Source organism: Mytilus californianus, unplaced genomic scaffold, assembly GCF_021869535.1.
Source record: "Mytilus californianus isolate M0D057914Y unplaced genomic scaffold, xbMytCali1.0.p SCAF_7, whole genome shotgun sequence".
Classification (NCBI taxonomy): domain Eukaryota; kingdom Metazoa; phylum Mollusca; class Bivalvia; order Mytilida; family Mytilidae; genus Mytilus; species Mytilus californianus.
In genome coordinates this window covers 116,212,850-116,238,094 of record NW_026262723.1, presented here as the reverse complement: position 1 = coordinate 116,238,094, position 25,245 = coordinate 116,212,850, and the positions used below count along the sequence as shown (strand labels likewise).

General features: G+C 31.6%; 1 protein-coding gene across 1 annotated transcript in view; it reads right to left on the bottom strand.

Moving 5' to 3' along the window:
• Positions 1-6,935: 6,935 nt before the first annotated feature.
• LOC127707892 (neuronal acetylcholine receptor subunit alpha-10-like) overlaps positions 6,936-25,245 on the bottom strand; it is a 69,835-nt gene continuing 51,525 nt past the window's right edge. Inside the window, exons 6-8 of the mRNA XM_052212649.1 lie at positions 21,163-21,249; positions 15,259-15,374; positions 6,936-12,923 (exon numbers count right to left, since the gene is read on the bottom strand). Coding sequence (XP_052068609.1) covers positions 12,519-12,923; positions 15,259-15,374; positions 21,163-21,249 — 608 coding nt within the window. The 3' untranslated portion in view covers positions 6,936-12,518. The remainder of the gene's footprint in view (positions 12,924-15,258; positions 15,375-21,162; positions 21,250-25,245) is intronic.

The following is a 25,245-nucleotide window of genomic DNA, read 5'->3' as shown; positions in this document are numbered from 1 at the left end:
TAGATGTTTCACTTATCATTGAAAGACCTACGTGACCTGTAGATGGTTTGCTTACCATTGAAAGACCTACGTGACCTGTAGATGTTTCACTTATCATTGAAAGACCTACGTGACCTGTAGATGGTTTGCATACCATTGAAAGACCTACGTGACCTGTAGAAGTTGTGTTTACCATTGAAAGACCTACGGTGACCTGTAATTTGTTTGCTTACCATTGAAATACCTATGGTGACCTGTAGTTGTTTTGCTTATCATTTAAAGACCTACGGGGACATGTAGATGTTTGGCTCACCATTTAAAGATCTACGGAGACCTGTAGTTGTTTTGTTTATCATTGAAAGGCCTACAGTGACCTGTAGATGTTTTGCTCATCATTGAAAGACGCACGTGACCTGTAGTTGTTTTGTTTACCATTGAAAGACGTACGGTGACATGTAGATGTTTGGCTCACCATTTAAAGATTAACGGTGACCTGTAGTAGTTTTAGTTACCATTGAAAGACCTACGGTGACCTGCAGTTGTTTTGCTTATCATTTAAAGACCTACGGGGACATGTTGATGTTTGGCTCACCATTTAAAGATCTACGGTGACCTGTAGTTGTTTTGTTTATCATTGAAAGGCCTACAGTGATCTGTAGATGTTTTGCTTATCATTGAAAGACGCACGTGACCTGTAGTTGTTTTGTTTACCATTGAAAGACGTACGGTGACATGTAGATGTTTTGCTCACCATTTAAAGATTTACGGTGACCTGTAGTAGTTTTTTGTTACCATTGAAAGACCTACGATGACCTGTAGTTGTTTTGCTTACCATTGAAAACCCTACGGTGACCTGTAGTTGTTTTGCTTACCATTGAAAGGCCGTTGGTGACCTATAATTTCTGCTTAACATTGAAAGACCTATGGTGTCCTGTAGTTGTTTGGATTATCATTGAAAGACCTACGGGGACATGTAGATGTTTGGCTCACCATTTAAGGATCTACGGTGACCTGTAGTGGTTTTGTTTATCATTGAAAGGCCTACGGTGACCTGTAGATGTTTTGCTTATCATTGAAAGACCCACGTGACCTGTAGTTATTGTATTTATCATTGAAAGACGTACGGTGACATGTAGTTGTTTGTCTCACCATTTAAAGATCTACGGTGACCTGTAGTAGTTTTAGTCACCATTGAAAGACCCACGGTGAGTATCTCAGTTCATTCACCTTTGTTCATATTGGTGATATCATAATTGTGACATACGAATATACGTGTTTCCCGATCTATTTTCTTCAGGCATGTTTGAGCCAACTGTTTGGAGTAAAGACGAACAGCCGAAATCCTCAAATTTCAACTTAGAAATAGAGAGTTGTAATAATTATAAAATGTGTACTAATTCGCAATTTGAATAAAACAAACATATATCTCTTAGTATTTGAAAGTAGAATGATAAAAAATTCTAGTTAGGCGATAGGATTGTAAATTAACATTTGATTAATGGACACATTAAAAAAATTAAGTCTAATTTCACAATATGTATATGTTTTTTTCTTAATGTTGCATTTAAAGTTGTAATAGTTTCAGAACATCTTTAACACATACAATGCATTTTGATTATAGGAGAGAGATTTTTGATACTGCAATTAAATTAATGTATTTAATGTTAAAACATAGAACAGTGATCTTTAAAAAAATGTATATTAAGTGCATACAGATGTGAGATTTTATACAAAATTTAATTATGTTCCATAGGTGATCTACCGCAATGAAAAAGCTATCAAAGAAATGGGTATTTGATGGTTCATATCTTCTTATTGAAAATATTTGCACGTTTATGATTACATAAAAGATAACTATTCGAGTGAATAGTCAAATAAATAAAAACTGACTATTCCTTTGTCTAAAATGGTATACGTGTAAGAGTTTTTATTTGACATTCATATTGCATGAAAATTTAATGTAAAACTTCTAAGTTTTCGTTTGATAACTCTAACTATGAGGTGTCCACTGGTGCCCTGTTGCAAAGCAAAATTGTTCTTCCCTTTCTAAAATCCATCAGCGCTACAACAATGACGCTACAATTCCTCCCTGTGATGTTAACTGCTAATAAAACCAGAGGATTTGATTTACAAAAGTATCTTATATACATTTATGTTCTGTGTTTTACAATTGACAAGTATATATATATTATATAAGTATACCATCTACTTGCCACTATACATCGTGTACTGTGTAACAATCCTAGATAAAGCCGACGAGGAAAGGTATTACATCGACCACCGAAAGCTATATTTTATGTAGCCTAGGTGGTCGAGTGGTCTAGGGCGTTTAACACGATGCAGGTGGTGTTGCCACGATGTCACAGAAGCAAGGGTTCGAATCCCGCTTACGGAAGAACAAATATTTGATGATCGAACATTGTTGGGCTAAATTTGAGACGAATTATATTATTATGGTGTTAGCTCTGTAAAACCACGAGTTATCCGATGCAGGATGTCTGTCATAAAGTTGTCACATGTTTAGACGTTTATTTATATATAGAGAGGTCTAGAGCGCTGGACACAGTGCAGGCGGTGTTGTCACGATATCCCAATAGCATGAGTTCAAATCCCTGCGAGAGAAGAACATAAATTTTCTTCCGCAAATTTGCAGATTTAACATTGTTTTGCTGATATTTAGAGTAATTATGAATATAATATGTGTTTTCAGCCGTGTATAACCTTCACTGGTGATCCAATGGATGGATCTGTCGTAGATTTGTCACTTGTTTAGATGTAATTATTTCTGTGACTGCATCTTACGATCCTTTGCGACAGATAATTTAGCTAATCGGCAATCAATTCCATCTTCATGTTAATATGTACTGTGTCACAACTCTAGATTCTACTGACGAGGAAAGGTAACACTAGGCCACCGAAATCTGAATTTTTAGTTCAGTCTAGGTAGCCGAGTGGCCTAGAGCGCTAAACACAGTGCATGCGATGTTGTCACGATATCGCAATAGCATGAGTTCGAATCCCGGCGCGGGAAGAACAAAAATTTGTTCCCGCAATTTGCAGATTTAACATTGTTGTGCTGATATTCAGAGTAATGATATATATAAACACCTAAAAAGTGTACAAAACAACACCAATATTAAAAAAAGCAAACATTAAATGTAATTATCTATAAATATTCCGGATAACAGATATCAGTATGATTATGATGTAAAATAAATCATATAAATTTATTCTGATTTAACTCTAACAATCTTTAAATTTATCCAATTAAAACCGAACACAACAAAGCTTGTACAATTCTAAAATTTCAAAAATGACGTAGGTTAGGTATTTACAACAGGGACTGCATAGATATGCTTCTAACAATAATAGTAATGTGGAATATGAACTGGTACATCTCTAAAAAAAAAAAAGGAAATTGACGAAAAAACAAACAACAGTACACAAAACACAACATGACAAGCTAAAGACTTCGCAACACGAACGGGGGAGGGGCGGGTTATAAGATGCTCGGAAAGGGTAAACAGATCCTGCTCAACACATTTGGCACCCGTCATGTTGCTCATGTAAGTTCATAATAGTTTAGTAATAAGTTAACATTGGTAAGTCACATTTGAGGAAAGGAGGATGGAATTGTGGTTACGACAATTGGAACATAAAATAGATATTCCATAACGGTCAACTAACTCGTAAGAGCGTCCGTATAATTTTCGAAGGGATGATTTCAACTTCACCAGTTGGAACTCCGCGTTTAATAGCTTCCTTGTAAGCAACAAGCATCTATCAAAGAAATCGTGATAAGAAAACATGCTCTGGTATATAGCGTATCAAATGAGAGATATTTACTCCATATGCAGGCGCTGCTGGAATGTTGATACATAGAAATGTAAATTTCACAATTAAGAAACCAAAGTAATCTCTTTTGTCGTAAAGGAAAAGGACATCATCTATATAGCGGAACGTGAAGTTAAAGGACAGTGCCAGCTTATTTTCATTATTCCTACAGAGACCTTGTATGGAGACAGCTTCTGATGAATAAAGGATAAAGTCGAAAAGAAGAGGAGCACAGTTGGTTACCATAGAAATACCGATTGTTTGTTGAAAATCACGTCCTCCATATGTAACAAATATATCATCAATCAAAAAAGTATATCCCTCCATCAGACAGGAAAAACTATACTTACAGTTACATTTCACCATCAGGACCCTTTAAAGAAGTTTTGCTTAAAAATAAGAATTTCTTTTCACAATTGCATCGCGGTTGTCATCTGAAATTCTGGCAGAACAAATTATGATTCTTTTATTTTGTGTCTTCTTTCTGGCAGTTCTGGCAGTTATGGGTTTTGAAATATATGTGGCCCTGTTTGAAGAATAATTGTGAAAGTCCTTGTAATACTATAAGTGTTAGAGCCACGTGTGGTATTTCCGGAAATTTGACTGGGTTATAGCAAGGTTGTTATCTACTCATCATCTGCCATTTACCTGTTTTAAGACCCCTGTTGAGGTAGGCATTAGTTTGACTTTGTGAAATGTATGAATACACAGAAACGTCCGATCGGAAATGGGACAAAAATCATGTTATCCCATGTTAAGAGAGTGCAATGACCTCTATAATTTATAAAAAAAAACATGTTTTCAGATATAGCTTAAATGCCGTTGCAGAAAATTGCTACTCCCATTCAAAATATCACCTTTCCCAATGGAATCATTCCTTCAAAATCTGAACCTTTACAGAACTTTGAAAATCGACAGCCTTTGAACACAATAGGTAGCTGTCTGTTCAATTTTGTATTGTGTGTTTTGATTTAACTGCAAACACAAATGGTCTTGGTAAGTGAAAAACAAAGCACTTCATTATCTGCTTATACGAAGTCAGGCAATGTGGACCATGTGTTGTTTGATGTTGATAGTCTTGTGTCTTTTTTCACAGAAGAGTCCATTATTTGTCTTTTTTCGCTGAGGAGTAGATTATATGAATAAGGTCAGCAGTGTGTTCTATTTGAATATCGACAATATGTGAAAAACACGTCTACCAACTCCCAACATTTCAACTCACTAGCGAAATGTTTTCGCAGACTTAGATTTTTAGTATATTTTGCAATTTTGGGTCCTCAATGCACTTCAACTACGTACTGTATATGGTCTTTTTATTTTTTTTTATTCCAGCGTCACTGATGAGTCTTTTGAAGACGAAACGCCCGTTTGGCGTACAACATTTTAATCCTGGTATCTATGATTAGTTTATCTACTAGTGTAGTCGTATGCAATCTGCAGTTTTACCGATTGTTTCCTATACCCGATAGTGATATTTTGACTGAGTGGATTCGCAAGTAGAATTATGCATACATACAAGGAGACACCCATCCTGTCGATACACCCGGTCTAGCTCCATTTTGGAGTTTATGTGATTCCCTCGGTTTTTAATTGTTATTTTGATTTATCTCTTTTAAATCGATTTGAGCATCGGTGATACTGTGGCCTTAATCTAACAAAATGACCAACGTCTTGTAAAAAAGATTAAAAAAAAGAGAACGCTTTATTTGAATTTATAGTGCTGTTATGACTTGTCCCAACCTCAAACTAGTAACTGTATTTACGTTGGTCATTTTATCTTAAGGCAAAAGAGAAGCGAAAAATACCAAAGGGACATTCAAATTCATAAGTCGAAAATAAACTGACAACGCCATGGCTAAATAAAGGCAACGGTAGTATGCCGCTGTTCAAAAGTCATAAATCGATTAAGAGAAAACAAATCTTGGTTACAAACTAAAACCGAGGGAAAACATCAAGTACAAGAGGAAAACAACGGAACAACAGAAACACTGAACTTCAACAAAAACAAACGCCAACATACATAGAAACGGACTATTTGATAACAACTGCCATATTCCTGACTTGGTAAAAGACATTTTAAGAAAAAATGATGGGTTAAACCTGATTTTATGGCTAGCCAAACCTCCCACTTGTATGACAATGTTAAAATTTATCTCTATAATGACAACACTACGTGACAGGAATACAGACCAAACAAACGCAAGAACACTCAGCACAGAGAAATGCATAAATAAATAATATAATAGTACATTGCAACATGTAAACCGCAAAAAAAACAACGGACATCTCCCATTAACGACAGCACAGGACACCTCAAACAGTGACGTATTTTTGTGACGTATATATAATCTTGAAATTCATACAATTATGTTGAACGAGATCCAAAAATTCACAATTATTTTCATAATACTAGTCCAAATAATTATCATGTCTATGGCGGTCTTGAAAGGCCATTTCAAATTAATGCTGTGACGACGTCATAATTATTTGAACTAACAGAATATCCATGGTAAATGGAAATTAACTCGACTATACTGACAAATAAGACTTATGTGAAATGTACCGAAAATACAGAAATCAAACCATAAAAGATAAGACATAACACAATATCGAACGGAACTTACAAAAGAAACATCATAACTAAAAACATGAATGTTGGATGTATAAATACCGAGACACGTCGTAAAGCAATGCGAATTCACACTTGGCAAAACAGTCATATTCTGGAATAGGTCACGTTCGGTACTTAGCAGACAGACGACGTAGATGGTAAACCACAATCTAAGACGTGGTAAAAATGTCGTTAGTTAGTTTAGACACAGACATATCGTATAGATCAACCAATTCGTGAATTTCTAAAAAAAAAAAAAAAAAAAACAAACAAACAAACAACATTTTACAAAATACAACATAGAAACCCAAAGATTGAGCAACACGAACCCCACCAAAAACCGGGGATGATCTCAGGTTGGACTTATTATGTCAATCCATCTTTCAGCTTAGAATGAGATAAAACTGTGTTAAGGATTGTGAAGTTCATTGCTTTTATACTATTGCAGACTTTGATTCCATTTTCTAAACAAGTCATAATGAATAACAAAATACAAAAACAACACAAAAACATACTTATTCATAAAATTGTAACTTTATTCAAACTTTTGCACTCCTCATTTGTACAATGGATAATGATAACACTAATATTTGCATAGAGTTTACTGTTATCATCATCATCACTTTACTAATCTCTAAAAGGTATCAAGGTTCTTACCGCAATGTATACACGTCAATCTTATTGGGTTATTTGAGGTTTTTTTTAAATAAGGTTTTCGCCAATTTGACAGACAAGTTTAAACTGCGAATCAATTCATATAGTTTATTTTACTGATTTGATTTAAACGATATTTTTGAGGTCTACATTGACAAAATGTAAGAACAGTGCTAAATAAACACCCATTTACAAAAAGTCTTCCGTCCATACGGAACAAAATGTGTCATAAATTGATATGAATAAAACACGTTGCATGACACATAGTACATCAATGAGACTGAAGCAAAACGACAAAAGTTCCTTAAAGACATCAATATGCAGTCTTCATAAATATACAGATGTCCATAGAATATGTCAAGATCTTAAATCCAGAGTTTAAAAACTAGAGGCTCTCAAGAGCCTGTGTCGCTCACCTGTATCTACTGTGGTTTTGGAAATTATGTAAAATAAGGTTAAAATCATAATAAATAGTATTAGATACCCTTATAATGATTGAGGCCAAGTTTGGTTTAATTCGGCCCAGTAGTTAAATTTAAAGCAGGCCATACCATTGTAGTCTTACAATGGTTACTGAAGACCCCTTATCATTATTTAGATTAGTTTTCAAGTTGTTACCATTTGAAATTGTTCTTTTACAATTTTCCCTTGGACTTATATAGTAAACCCCTATGTTCTATTTTTAGCCATGGCGGCCATGTTGGTTGGATGTAAGGGTCATCGGATACATTTTTCAATCAAGATACCCTATTGAAAATTGTGGCTTAGTCTAATTCTATTTCGCCCAGTAGATTAATTCGAGAAGATTTTTGTAAAAGATTACAAAAATTTACGAAAATAAATTGTGAAAAATTGACTTTAAAGGGCAATAACTCCTGAATGGGTCAATTGACAATTTTGATCATTTGACTTATTTGTTGAGCGTACTTTGCTGAACATTTTTGCTGTTTACAGTTTATCTCTATCTATATAATTTTCAAGATAATAACAAAAAACTGCAAAGTGTGCTTAAAATTACCAATTCAGGGGCAGCAACCCAACAACGGGTTGTCTGATGCGTCTGAAAATTTCAGGGCAGATAGATCTTGACCTGATGAACATTGTTAATTCCATGTCAGATTTGCTCTTAATGCTTTAGTTTCAGAGATATAAGACAAAAACTGCATTTTATCTCCATGTTCTTTTTTTTATCTATGGCGGCCATATTGGTTGATGGGCGGGGTCATTGGATATATTTTTTAAACTAGATAACCTAGGGATGATTTAGGCCAAGTTTGATTTTATTTGGCCCAGTAGTTTCAGAGGAGAAGATTTTTGTAAAAGTTAACGGACGACGACGACGAACAACGACGGACGACGGACGCCAAGTGATGAGAAAAGCTCACTTAGTCCTTTTGGGCCAGGTGAGATAAAAAGTGTAAAAATTAAATGGGCCCTATTAAAAACCATCATTGTGCAGATTTTTGTTCCATTCATACAATAAATTAATGCGAAATTTTAAGTTGTGAGATGGTGAAAAAAGTTGATCAGCAGTCGATATGTTTTCCAGTTTTGAAAAAAGTAAAATAACACAAATAACGAACACCAAGGAAAATTCGAAACGGAAAGTCCCTTATCAAATGGCAAATTCAAAAGCTCAAACACATAAAACGAATTGAAAACAACTGTCATATTCCTGACTTGGTACAGGCATTTTCGTATGTAGAAAATGGTGGATTAAACCTGCTTTTATATCTAGCTAAACCTCTCACTTGTATTACAGTCATATAGAATTCCATTATATTGACAACAATGTGTGAGCAAAACAAACAGACATAATAGGTAAAAATGTAAAAAATTGGGGTACAGTAGTCAACATTGTGTTATAACCTAAATCACTATAAAAACAAATAACTATTTTAACAAAGAAAAAACAAAATGGCATATAGACAAAGTACATAAGCAAAAATGAAAGACAAGAATACAAGAAAGTTAGCTTGACATTTCGTTGTTACTGTTTGCCTATGTTATCAAAAGTAAGGAATATTTTCACGACGTTTAAACTTCTTTTCATATGAATATTCTTAGTTGGTAAAGTTGTGTTTCACAGATTTTTTTAATCATATATATAGGTTAACAGAAAAAGTTAATATACAATGTTGAACTTTAACAGTCTAGTGATTATTTATCTGGCTCATTCCGTTTATCATAGAAAATATAGGATTTCATTTACGACCCATTTAGTTCACCTACAAAAAATTACGTCTCATTTAATTCAAACATAAATCCTTCATTTGTTTCTTACTTATATTTTCTTATTCCAAAATGTTTGATAGGGATAGCTTATTCAATGTTTATCAGATAGCATTGACATTTGATAAATTGTTCAGCCTTCTTATACATATTGCCAAAGCATTGTGTCTTTTTTTTTTATGGAGGGGCCCTTAAAGAACTGTATATGGCCCTAGAGTACATAACAATTTTTAACATAAGAACGTTAATTTGGAATATATGAAGTTAAAGGTAATTGATACTATCCCATAATACCATGATATGGTGGTAAAACTTGATACTATCGCATAATATGGCGATACAGCTTGATACTTTCCCATAATATGGCGGTGACATTTGATACTATCCCATTATATGGTAGAAAAACTTCTTACTGTCCACTAATATGGTGGTAAAATTTGATAATCTTCCATAATTTGGCGGTAAAACTTGATACTATCCCATATTATAGCGGTGAAACGTGATACTATCCGACAATATGGCGGTGAAACTTGATACCCTTAGAATTCACACATTTGGCCAATAATACACAAAGAACTCTTTCATACAATTGATATTTATACACCAGGATATTGCATTGTGTTGTGTTTTGGCTATGAAATTGAGAAAGCACTACATAATTTTAAAATACTAGCTTAAGAGTTAGTTTAGTGACTCACAATTAACTGTAATATAAACTTCATATCCTATTGTATGATATAACTTCAAGCAGCACCTGATATGCTAATCTAACTAAAGTAAATAAATAAAGCGCTCTCAAACAGGATTACAATGGCTATATTCTCAATGTCCCATTTCAACGGCAGAATCCTGTAGTCCAGTAGTGATCACTGGTTGCGGTCAGTTGTTTGATGTTTAATGATATTTATTCATATCAGGTAGATAGTTCTATTGTGAAATCTTTTATAGCATACCTTACTGTATCGTATGTTTTTGCTTATCATTGAAAGACCCATGGTGACCTGTAGTTGTTTTACTTATTAATGAAAGACCTACGTTGACCTGTAGTTGTTTTACTAATTATGGAAAGACCTACGCTGACCTGTAGTTGTTTTACTTATTATTGAAAGACCTACGCTGACCTGTAGTTGTCTTGATCCTAGTTCGTTGTTTAATGTTGTATAATTGTCACATTGGCAATCATAACAAATCTTTATATTTGTATGTAAAACAAATCGTCTCATTTCGTTGGGTTTCATTTAATATCAATTCCTGTCTTCCAATTTCAAAAAATCATTTTAGACTTTTTTTTCAATTGTTTGTACAGGTCAATAATGTAGATTATTTTGTTTATTTTTAAGCTGCAAATGTCTAACAATTTATATGTTTGTTTAAATCCACGTTTTTGTACTGCCAGTCAAATCTACTACATAGCTCTTAGCATACCAAATAGATATATCCCATTTAGATGTAAAATAATATAAAAAAAAAACCAAAGTGTTAAAGGCAAAAAGTCAATGGCGACACTATATTTTCATCACAATATCTTATATTCAAGTAGGCAAAAATGATCTAATGAAGTTACATCATGCAAAGTCAATAAATTATTGAAAAGGTAGTAACCTATGTGGAAGACGTAGGCAGCATCTTATATAAAACTAAGACTTAATTTCTATTTTATGGGCTAATTGGGTACAGAATTTAATTTAACTAACAATTATTAGACATCAAACATTGTTCCTTCGTTAAAATAATGTAAATGAACAACAGGTAGCATGCAATCATGTTATGCATTTATATTCTCTAATCACTTTTACTATACTTTCTAATCACTTTTTCTATATTTTCTAATCACTTTTATCATCTTGTTTTGAAGTACGAAATGTAATTTAAAACTTTTATAATGAAGCCCCTTTTTTTGTTAATAGTGGATAATTCTGTGCATGATAGTAATATTATATTTTTGATTATCCCGGAACCTGCCATCCTGTAGTGAAAACAAAACTGAAACTACAACAGACATTTTTAAAATAATACAATACAAATACAATAATATTCACGATCTAGAAATCATGAAACTGAGGCATACATCAGTGACTATAAAAACATTCTTTTGTTTTGAGTTTTAAAGGTGTGTATAGTGTTTAAATTTCCACTAGTTAGAAGTTAAAGAAAAGAGTTGCACCGTTATAGCATATTATATAATATCAAGAAATAAATAGGAAAACTCTTCCAATAATTCAATCCCGTGACCACAAAAAAGTGGGATACAAACATTTATTTAGTGCGTTTCTCATTATAAATAGATCAATTTCTTTATATAATTGAACCTTTTAAAATGTAATAATTGATCTTCCATCTACATTATGACAAAATAATATAACACTATTCCAGGATTTCGGATTACCTCATAATTAATTTACTCTCAACTTTTCGTGCATCGTAAAACATCTAATAAAATACAGCCTTGAAAACCTGAAATATTTACAATGTGAAAAATTAAAATTTTCCAGTGCAATTTTAATGGCGTTGTGGAATGGTGTTGTGCATGTGTATATATACAGTTAAAGTGGAAACAATACAAATTTCACAAATTGTCAGGCTGTTTTACTGTAGTGTGATATGAATAATAAATGTTTTACTGTAGTGTGATATGAATAATAAATACTTCTGTCGGTAAAGGACACTTCTGTTAACAATAACATTATGCATAATAACAAACTGGGAATGGTTCATAGTTTTGATCCCGTATTCCTAAAGATATGTACACTATGGAAGGATGCACTATTTAAACATAACAAGATGTCCTTTGTATCTCATATCTACTGTTTAAAGCATATTTTATTCTTTATTTCGAGTGTAACTTTTTCCCTGACAAACCATAAAAGACGTAGTTATTCAATTCCTACCTTCATTTATTTTGTTTTTTGACGAATATCTTTACAGATTTTTACGTGAAAACGATTTTAGAAATTCATTGAAACACACTGTCAAATGAAAATAATAGGTTTTTTTTTCAAATCCGTCACCATGATTCAAATGTCTAAAAAAAAAACTAATAAACATGTCTTTAGTTACAAGAATCGCGTAAACCAACTTAAACTTTTAGAAACATTGATATAATTTAAGGAATTGATACCTGAAACCATAACGCCCCATATTATTGTATCAGTCAATTGATATTCATCCTGCCATAGTGTACTAATTTAGGAATTATCACAACAAAACTTCAGCTTGAGAAAATAAACACTATAACAATTGATAATGATACTACGATGGTCGTTAAGTAAATTATGAAAAATATTCTGTCAAAAACTAAAGCTAGTGCTTTCCATTCTCTCGTTACTTTTTCCTTTCTATCTTTTTCTTCAAGTCGTTCTTTGTATAATTTGAGAAAGTTTCGTATTTCAGCAACTTTAGCATGTATTTGTGCTAGTTGTGAGCTGTTGTCTGTTATGTCTTTTTGTACTGTTAATAAACATTCGTTGGATCCCCTCCAATCATTGGACCATTTATTTTCACTATTGACTCCCATAAAATGTGGTTTTGAAGAACACGCCATTTCTCCATCGTTCATAAAAGGTAACACTAGATTTTCCATACATAACATCCTGGCTACCCATGTGAACATTATCTACAAGTATTTAAAATAAAAAGTTAGATTTGATCGCTACCCTCAAAATATATTAAAAAACGTATGAAAAAGTATTAACAAAAATATCGAACGCCAAGATAATTTAAGAAAATGGAGCTACATAAAACCTGACAAAATCAAACGTTGGACTATATCGACCAACTGAACGAATTGAAAACAACTGTCATATTCCTAACTTCAAACAGACATGTTTGGTGGCTGAAACCTGGTTTTATACCCAGGAAAAGCTTCTGCTTGTATGTCAGTTGTTTATAGTTTCGTTATACTGACAAAATTTTTCGAAAAGATTTTCGAGCGCTTAACACAAGTTTTTTTTTTGGAGAAACCGATGCGTAATTTGTGGTTCAAAATTTCAGCTTTAGATAATTGTATACAGGGAAGGTGATTATTAAAACAAAACGTTTGAATTTCAAATTGACAAATCACGAAAAATAACCAACCCATATGAGTAAGTTGTAGAATGATCATTGGCTATTGAATGAAGATGATAAAACGTACCTTAAATTTGATTTTTTAAAGTTAAAAGTTTAGAAGTTATACAACAGATCCCCAACAAAATTTCCTGGAGAGTTAAAAAGGGTTGGATGTTCATTAGAAGTTTAGTTCAAAACGTTTCAAAAAGTAGACGGTTGCTAAATATATAGAATAATTGCATTTTTGTTTTTGATACTGACTTTATCAGCAAGAATATCAAGCGAGCCCGCTAGGGCGAACAGATAAAAGAGCTGATTGAGTCAGTATAAAAAAAAAATAAAATGCCATTATTCTTTTTATCGGCAATTTGTATTAACTGTATGTTTTTTTGTTGAGAATATGAGGTAAAATGAAATAGTTAGTAAATAAAGGCAACAGTAGTATACCGGTGTTCAAAAATTCATAAATCGATTGAGAGAAAACAAATCCGGGTTACAAACCAAAATTGAGGGAAACACATCAACTATAAGAGGAAAACAAAGGAGCAACATGAACACCGAAGTGCAACAAAAACAAACGCCAACACACATAGAAACGAACTATTTGATAACAACTGCCATATTTCTGACTTGGTACAGGACATTTAAGAAAACATGGTGGGTTTTACGCGCTTAAAACGTTCGGATAGTTATTCGGTTGTATGAAAGAAGTAGCGTGCATTTCATTGATAAATTGACGCGTATGTCATAATCTTAAAGATATTAGTATATTAGTATGATCAAAAGGAAAATGTACAAATTGCCGAAAAATGCTTTTCATAATCATAAACTTTCTGTAAGATTTCTGGGAAATTTATCAAAATTAGAATAACATCCTGTATGTATTGAAATTCTATTGTTTGTGCCAAAGTGTTGGTCATAATGTTTATAAAAATATGGTAGCTCTTTCAACTCCTTTTTCCATTCATTTCTATTACTAGAATCCAATCCTTCGAAATCCAAGAATTGTTCCATACTAGGGTAATTATGATTAAAAATCTATGATTGCTAGTTAAATTATTACCACAATTGTAGCTCTGAGAGTCTTTGAAGAAATTTGAAAAAGTAGCAATCGCAAAAGCCATTAGATAATAAACATAATAATATAGATAATAATAAAAACTACATGTAGCAAACACACTTGGTTTGAACTTTCCAAAAATTCATTCGGAAGACTTAAAAACAAACCCTACAAAGTTTACCTTATTTCTATTATTGATATTGTAGAAAATAATATCAAGCAATATCTGATTCTCACTCGTTACGATCTGTAGTTAGCATTGCAGATCGGTATTGTTACATTTACCAATGAGTATTTTCTATATAACTTTATTTTAGATAATTAAAAAAACTGTCATTTTAATAAAAAAAATATTAAAAAAGCCAGAACAGAATGACATTTGTAACGTTTAGATAGATTAATCATTGTCAAAGCTCAAGGAAGTTGAAGTGCAACTCTATCCATTTCCGAGTCATATACATCCTGCTGAATTTCCCTTGTGCTTATCTAAATATTATATTTGTCTGAAACTGGTGTAAAAATATGTGCGTAATTGGTTCTGACTTGAGAATTACATTTGCTGATATACCACTGCTTCGAGATTGATTTTTTACGAGACATCACACTAACTTAATGTATATTTCTTTTAATCTGATAAGTTTAAATTTTACACTAGACCATAATACCTCGAAGTTATGTAGTCACAAGATACAAAATGAATACGACTAATAGCTAGTTATATATATTTATACATGTATTTAAGATTCTTAACCGCGATAGTACTCCGAACCCTGATGGTGACACAGAGGTGCAATGATGTGATGCTGAAGTGTGCTTTTATTTATTTATATTTGAAACTTACCCTTTTCAGTGCATAAGGGACAGGTGCGCGGGCTCCAAAGAAAGTCATATTAACAACAAAAACATTAAGGAAAGATGAAAGTGTAATCAACACCATGTTCAAGCAGTAGTATGTACCTACAATATAGTATGTAAATAAACAACAAATCTAATCTTTCTTGTCCAACAGTTTCTTTTTGTTTATATACATTTCTGTAGTTAAGTTGAAACATCACAAAATGTTTTACTAAAATTGTGTATTAAATTTCAAATTGACGTTTAAAAAATCGAAATATTTTATACATCTTGTCAGCGAATTAAAGCAATTAAACAAGCTTAAAGAGGTCAATCAAACCCAAGGAGATTACTGTGGACTCATTAATTATCGTGGCTACCAATTATTGCAAATACTTCATTTTGTGTTTTTGCCAAAGTTTGGAAACAAACCTATAGGAAATTTGCACTTCGTTGAACACTAAAAATGTGGTTTATCTGTACCAACGATATCTGCAAAAACTGGTGCCCAAAGAAAAATAATGAATCCACAGTATGTGGATTTTGACAATTGGTTTCCCCAAAAACTTCAATCTGTGAATGTATCTGAAAAATATGACGTGTACAAAACAAATATATATTAAATATTATAAATTACATTGAATAAAGAGCATATTATCCAATGATTGCTATAACATTACGATAACAATTTGATAACAGAGTTTCACAAAGTTACATTCCCATTGCTTCTTTACGCGAAACGACTTCATTGTAGTAAAATAGGTAATTTTTAATAGGAAACATGTTACTTGACAATTGATTGGATATTGTCAAAAGCGTCGTACTAAAATGTTCAAGCTATTGAAAGGAGAATTACTAATAAAAAAACAGATCTCTGTCGAAGGTTTTAAGAAGTAGGAGACTTTGTAAATTTGATAGCGATTTATATATTCAACCTTTAAAGGAACACCGAAATTATTAAACAAGAGCATATACTCAAAATGGCATCGGGAAGTTAACACGCAGAAAAGAATAATATGGTTTTAAACATTTCTCATGGAATGAATTATATATATAAAAAAAAACCTTTGAAGGTGGTAATTAGAAAATATTTATTTGAAATAGACAAACAAAATTATCGACTTTATACAAAGACAATAATTGAAGAGAAATATTCCGCAGATTCAACAAAACTAGAGGTTAAATAAGAAAGAGTATTCTTTTCATCAACAAATCTGTACATTGATGACAATATAATCGCATTCTATGCGACTGTCATACAAGTGAGAAGTTTAGCTAGCTATAAAACCAGGTTAAACCACCATTTTCGTTTGATGTTTTTTTTGCCATGTGATAAGGGACTTTCCGTTTTGAAATTTTCGGTATTTTTTGTTATTTTTCCTTTTTTAAGCCTGAATTATAATATAAAAAATCACCGATACTTAGCAATTAAACTTAAAAATACACCGTTTTTAAAACCGTCATTAAAACTTTATGTATATTACTAATCTACACAGCCTCAATGATGGGCAAGGCTTTAAACTGAAGCTCAAATGAATTGTTCTAGCTATAGATTGAAACGTCTAGATAATGTAGATTAAGCAAATCTAGATTCTGTAAAAATGAAAAATAAATGCAGTTAAGAAAGAAAACAAAACATGCAAAGCGAAGGCATGGACTTGCACCTCATGTACTGTTATGACATATTTTGTATATAATTAGAATAATATGGTTTTGTTATTCTTTAATATTCTGTTAAAACAAATCAATAAACCGTTCGTTGATACCAAATAAAACAATGTTATTGATTAATTAGAGTAAAAAGTAATTAGTCATTTATTAAGATTAAATTTTGGCTTATGTTTAAAAAAAATCGTAAACCTTATACAACAGATCCACAACAAAATTTCATGTAGCTTTAAAAGAGTTGGGTGGTCAATAGATTTCAACTTTATGATAGATTATAATTTAGAACAATTTAACGTGACAATTCTGCTAAAACACCATAAGTATACGTTCTCAATGAAAAATAATGATATGTTCCGAACATTCTTATCCAATTCAAAACGTTATCTTAAACAAGCAGTCAAATTTTATTAGTTTTTACATATATTTCTTAAAAACATAAAGACTGTTATGCAAACCAACGTTATTTCAGAGTTCAAACGTATTTCCGCTTCCCATACTAAATTTAATTAATATATGAAATTATTAAGCCTCAGATAAAGTTAATTTCTAGTTTTGTTTTCTTAAACACAATAATGCAACAGTAGTTTACAATAGACTCATTTATTTATTTGTTTGTTAATTAAATACTTCGCGCCAGATTCAGCCTTTTAGATCGTGTTTAGATCAGAAATTTATCAAATTTACCCGGCCTTATAAGCTAATATGCCAGACGGGTGTTTTGTCTTTAAAGGACTAATCTTAGACGCTCGAATCAAACAATTGTAATTCCATACAAATCACAAGTAGGAGCTTGGAAACAAAAAATTCTAAAACGAACATTTAAGGATCAGCTAATATACGATTAGTTTTTATTGGTGAAGGGAGCCGGAGTGCGCGTAGAGAACAACCGAATTTCGATAGGAAAATCGACAATCCTAGTCAACTAAGATTTAAGTCGAGCGCACCTGCGGAATTCGAACTCACAATCTCATAGCTCGACTACTTAGACCACTCGACCACCGAGGCTGCAAAAGTTATTTAAGATACCAGGTTAATTATAAGTTGCTGCGGACGCATGTTTCATTTTTGATTTTCCATTATTATGTTTCCTTTCAATCTCTTTATGTAAAAATTTCTTTATTTCAGTGCATTTTGTTTTTAAATTGAAAACGCGAAATTAAAAATGTAATTTTCATACAATTAAAAACAGGAAACTAGAACAATGTTTCAGCATGGTTCTATTGAATGCGGTGAAATATTTTTTAAATTGAATTTGAAATTCTTTTACAAACACGTAACGGGTCAAAATGTATGGAAACCATGTAGACGTAATAATTAACAATGCAAAATAACAAGATGAAACTAGTTATCAATGTTGATTTTAAATAACACGTTTTAATATGAAAATAAGTGCAAACATTTTTAAAATTGAAGCTGTAAGAAAGTTAAAAATTAAAATGGTATTGAGATTTTTCAAATAGTACATGCATTCAACATATGAGAAATTATTTCTTTAGATATATCTGATTTTACAAAAACGCATCTAATCATGGAATTCATCATATAAATCACAAAGGTTATACATATAATGCATTTGTTTTACATAGATAAGAATAAAACACACACATTTAAATTAAAATATATATAGAAATGCACAATCACACACTAACAAAAGGTAATGAAAGTGCAAATACTGCAACAGAAATAATATGTGCACCATTGTTCACACTACAATAAAGACCCCGAATGAGGTGATTACTAATGCAGAATACTGGCAGATTAAGAAAAAAATATTACATGAAAGATATTTGGGTAATAAATCCAAATAGATAGAGAGGCAGTGAAAGATGTTTGAACGATAACTAAGTGGAATAAAACACTTCTTTATTTAATGAAATTGAATTTTTCCATCTAATGTAATGATAAGTGTAGGATAGTTAGTGCAAAATGTTGATGGTGGTAGGTAAAGCTTAAAAAACATGAGTTCTTGTTGAATGTTGTGTCCTTACAGAAAAAGCAAATTATGAACTGAAACGGTTATTGGAAAAGAAACATAGCAAGTACTGTCAATATATGTTTTGCGGTCAAAAAGGATCTGTACGGTCGACTTAAATTTACCTTCAAACAAAAACAAAACCCAAGTAAAATCTGAAAAATGTCTGAACAGTATTGGATTTACCTTAAGATAAAAATATTGAATGAAGAGGCTCCATTGAGCCTGCATCGCTCACCTGTCATTTAAGCATACATGTGATATAATGAAACAAGAAGTATGTAATGAATAGAAATTGTTTAGGAAAAAATATGATCTTCTGATAAATTTTGCTCGAAGAAGTTTTTCTTTATCCATTATAATTTTCAAGATACAGGCCAAATCAGAACATTTGTTAGCATTAGAAGAAAGGGAGAACATCTCCTGTACGAGAGTCCATTAATTACTGTAATCATTTAACTTGGATTTAGATCTTGTGTTGCTGATCATATCTGCACTAAAATTGGTCAACTATCAAATTTTAAGGTCAAATTTCCAATAAGAAGTCATCTAACCATGTTAATGATTTAAGTTTCTCTTTATCTATTATCATTTTCAGGATTTTAGTCAAACACGCCTAAAGTTATCTTTTAGATCAATGACTCATATAAAGAGTTTTCTGACGAATTCAGCCATGTAAACTTACTTAAAGATCTAATGAGCTAATCATTTTTATGCTAACACTATCTAATATGTAAATTAAGTTCGCACTAATACGTAAAACTCAGATAAGGCTATTTGTATGTCAGACAGCCGTTTCGTCTACATAAGACTCGCCAGTGACGCTCGAATCAAACCAGTAGAAGGTAACAAATCGGCATTATATGTGAATATTTTTAAATCGTGTCGAACGACAAATTCGATTATATTTATTTATTTTTAGATTTTTATACTAATCGTTTTTGCTTTCTAAAATTTCACTCTACCTATTACTGTTTTTGAAATATTAGATTAAGAGCAAAAAAAAAACAAGGAGTCGTCTGACACTTTACTCAAATTAAACTGAGTTACAGTTATATTAATAATCTTGAGAGTCTATTTTTTTCATTTCCGTCAAAATTTCTTTCTTTAATAATAGTTTTTCAATATATATGATGATTATTTTCATTCTACCCCTATGTGCTATTCGGTGTCATGGAGGCATGTTTATTTTCAGTCAAAGGACCATGGATTCCGAGGTAAGGCAGTAGGTAACACCTACCCAGAGGATGGGGCATTTCAGATGATCTTAGGATTAAACATTTCCAATCAAAGATTCGTATACTAAAGCTATACACGGCAAGCTGCAATTTTTGAACACTACATTAAGGGTTAAGGGACTTTCCGTCTTGCATTTTCCTTGAAGTTCGGCATTTTATTGTTTTGCTTTTTACTGAATATCATAAATTATGTTTAATATTTAAATTGGTATATAAAAAGGTTGACGTAGTATTGTTAATCTGATATTGCATATTTTGAACATCGTTTCACCAGGAATAAGCAGTGACTAAGTTTGCTCAGCTGATCTGTTAAAACTACAGTAACATATTAAAATCTTACACGCAAAATGCTGCAGTTAAAATGGAAAACGTTCTTATTCCCTTAATATTGCAATTAAAGCTCGATTTGCATACTTTTTTAACATCAATAACCTGGCGCTCCAAACAATATAAGAATAGTCCATTCATCTGCTTAATAGTTAAAAATTACACCGCAAACATCTATAAAACATTATTAACATTAGAATTTCATGAAACTATCAAAACCTAAATCGTGAAAATATCTAAGGATAATTTTGATTGAAAAGAAGTTTTATCTATAGACCTCGGCAAGCAATGATTATCACAGAAAAGAAGTATTCTACCAGAGTAACTTTAAAAAGATGAATTCTAAGTGAACAACAAGACAAAAATGAAAAGCAAATGCTATATCAATGTAATAAAATTTCTACGCTACTTGAAATCTAAAACGTTATAAAAAAGTGAATCATCGTGGATGTAATGTGATAAAAAAAGTTTATATCTACTCAACGACAGGTGATTTAAATAACAGGCATAACAAACGTGACAAATTGTTCCAAAACTGACTGGTTTTTGTGAGAGGCAGATAATTTCTATGATCATGCACTTTGGAAGAAAAGCTTGAGAAAAGTATATTTTGCTTATTAATTTTTGCCAAGTGTTAAAATGTGCTCAGGTCACCAGTCTTTAAAACCCTATTGTCTAGAACACCAGCACTACAACATTTCCTTACCTAAGATAGGTACACGCACTGCGGCCGGTGGTAAATTAGCCTCAAACAACAACATAAGAACGAAGAACGCCATGAAAATACTCATCCCTGTTGGAAAGATAGAAAAGCATGGTTAAGAGAAAGCATCTACGTACAGGCTTACCTAATACCGGAATCGACCCTTCCGTCGGCGTCATGTTCCCGCTATACAGAATAAGTAATATGAAGAACGCCATAAAAAGGGTCATACCTAAAACAAAAGAAAAATTATTCGATTTTGAGCTTTTAGAAATATGTTTATAAGGAGTCGATTGGCCATTTTTGCGATCTATACTTATACGAAATTTTTTTTTTCGTAGATCTGATTATCAATTTAAAATTTCTCTCTATATGTTGTTATTTTCATGATAAAAGTCACTAAAAACACGCCTAAAATTAGTAAAGGTTGTCATTAAGGGCAATGTGGAGTTGCCTGACGATTTCGGCCATAAGGCAATCATACCTTATCTATGTTTGAATATAATACTTTTATCTTGATGAATTGTTATTAAAAAATAATCTTATATTCCTTTATGGAGAGATTTAACTATTAAAGGATAATTAATTAGAATTAAACCTGTAGATGCTGTGTATTCCCTTTTAAATGGTAATGACAGTTTAATCAGTCATACGGTCTTATAAAACAATTATAGTACGGTTTCTGTTGAATGCAAAACATAATATCACGGAGTCCTGGTGTATAAAATACATTTCCATTGGGCTTAATGCAACACTCTTTATTTTATCTTTTTTACTTTATAAACATTTAATGTACATTTTTATAAATCTAATCACTCAACATTGAAGTACATGTATGAATATAGAAATATTCGCATTTCAAATAACGTATATTTTTATGTATTTATAGACTGGAGGGGAAAAAAACATATGCCAGTTTTAACATAAATGCTGTGAAAATTTAAAATGTGATTATAGAAACCTCATATACCTAAGAAAGACCGGATCTTAGTTTGATACCAATATTAAACTTTTCATAGAATAAACACATCGTCAAAATTTTCTTGTCCTGTGTATGCAAGAAATATTTGCAACTGAACTCAAAACAAACAGCAATCGGTCAATCTATTTGATTATGATTGATTTTTGAGGGGATAGATTTAAATAGATAAAAAAGAACATTTACTTTTGCAGGTAGTTCAAAATTTAGCCTGTAATGATTTAAACCACAGGTATGTTGTGTATTGAGAACGTTTAGTTTTGTGACTTTTTTATGGACTTCCTGTATTTGAACATACCTTGGAGCTTGGTATATTTGCAATTACATTGTTTGCAATGCGCCGATTAAGTATTCATTTAACAATATAGAATACACTAGTGTCCTTTCTCACGTCTTAACTCTGACCAAATAAAATATCGAATCACATTGAAAAAATGCTGACCTTGATTGGGCTGTTTTGTAAACTTCTTTTAATACATGATTTTTCATTAATGATGTATTGTTGTAGCCAACCTGTAACTTCATAACTAATATATAACGACTCCGGAATTGAGAGATAAAAACGAAACGTTGTGACAATATATGCAGTAGGATCTAGACATAGAACCAAGAAATGAGGGAAAATACCATGCACAAAGCATCCAAAATGAAACATATCAAAACCATAAGAATAATTGTGACGGTTATTAAACAAACGAAACCGTTTCAAGAAATGAAACAATGACCCCTACAAATAGACATAACACGAAATGATTATCGCACCAAACAACAACGAGAAAGTAAAGATAAGATATGACAAAGTAAAATTAAACAAACGCAAATCAGCCATATAATCAGTATCTATATCTAGAAATAATAGAAAGAAAACTAAAGGATAAGGCAAGGAAGAACATACATACAGTAATATAAAAAGAATCGAAATTACCAGTATGAACTTAACAAAGGTATGGAAAAATTAAAATATAAAATAGGATCGAAACCAAAACATTTCAATAGATGAATGAATTGATAAACAAATTAATTAATAGAAGACAGGGAAATGCTCATGTCAACATCAAACTTCGGAATAACTAAAAGCTTTATAGATCCGAACCATTGCGAAAATATCAGGTATGATAAAAACTTACAAAAAACGCTGTGAAAATCTGAGACATGAACTATACAATGCAATGAAAATATAACAAAAATATCGAAATGAAACAAATCATGCAGTATAATTAAACAAGATTTTAAGTGAATGAAATTAAACATAACACGAAAAAAGGGTATATAAATCAATATATACACGCTCAAAGTAATTTTACTGAACTCCTTAAAATGTCGGCTGAAGTAATCTTGTTATCTAGAAATTGTCTTTGAAAATCATAACTGAATATCGTTTTTAAAAATTATCATTTCTGTATTTTTCCACTATTTCTTTGCATCCTTAATACGTGGAGTGTAGGCTCAATTACACAACCATCGATTACTACTGTCCGAGATTTAACACAAAGTTAACCTTTTCATCATCTTTAAAGTTATGTTAGTTCACTGTAATATCTTCAGAATAATTGACAGAAAAATCGTTAATACTGCTTGATTTACTAAATAACGTAACAATATGAATAAATCCCCTGTTTGCTAATTTCTTTCATTTCCAAAGTAAATAACACAGTCTGTAAAACTGTCAATACCAATATAATATTACCGTTGGACTGTCAGTTTATCAAACTTACATTATTACTATCTCAAACTCTTTGTACCATTTAGCAATGAATGGGAAAAACAAACGATATATTTTGAAAATCTAATAGTCATATATAAAGAAAGAATCTTGATACGAAAGCATGTTTGCATTGCATCGATACAAATATTATCAAACGTCGATATTCATAGATATTAACAGCAAACAAAATATGAGGCATAAGGAGGGTAATAATAATATTAACAGAACCAAATGTACTGCACCAGATGTACATTTCGACAATTAATATGTTCAATGATGCTAGAGACGAAAATATTTGAAAGTACATTACGTATTACAGACAATGGAAGAGCTGATATGAATTGTAAGGCCCGGAAGTATAGTCAAACCCGAACAAATAGATTAATTGAGTACCAACATTAGGGTAAAATGATATATTTTGCATAAAACTTCTGCTTTGTCCTCAAAAATAAAATTTCGGGAACTTTTTTGTAAATTCCGAATAATTACCTAGGTGAAGCAGTATATTTATATTTCTGTTATGGTATTGTATACCCCTTTACATTGTTAATTGGCTTATTTGAATAATTTTCTATTAACCTTTCTAAATAGTAAAGCTTTCCTTGGACCTCTTTATTACTATGACACCTTTATTCTCCATTTTAATTCTTAAACACATTATTTACTTATTTTTTGTACCCTATTTTAAATCCAATATTAGAAAAATTGGTGATTAAAAGATTAGGAAATCATATGTTCCATCTTTTGTATGCTCAGTGAGACAACACGATTGTACAATTAAAAATTCCAATCTAGTATCAAATTAGTAATAAACTGTTTGAAATATAAATAAATATGTATTTATACTGATGCTCTATTGTTTAAGTGTGAAGAAATTGACGTGTAATTCAAGTGGCGTCTCAGATTTCATTGGACGTAATGGCCAATATTTTTACAACAAGGATACACTATATCATACCTTGAAAGCAAGATAGTTTACTGATGTTCAAACCTTTTCCTTTGTTTATCATTAACATAGAGATTCACCGAGGAAGTATTATTCTACATGCATACATTAAAATAATAAAAATCCTGATTAAAACGATAAACTTTTTCAAAGTAAACAGCTTTAGGGAATTGTTCGGTAATTCCTTTTTATGACGTTATCGACTTTTTAATAAAAATTATAATAATGCTGTTGTTCTTCAATCTTTCGAAAAATGCGCCAAAATACTTTAGAGGGAAGACAGAACTAAATAATTCGATTTCTTTTCTTTCGTTTTATCTCTGTACAGGTTAATTATGGACAATGCACAATAATTTGTCTTCTCGTATTGTTTACATATCTTGCTAAATATCCCCGATGATAGATTAAGAAATGTTTAAGAAAATATCTTTCCAACTGCCTCATGCAAAGCTGGTC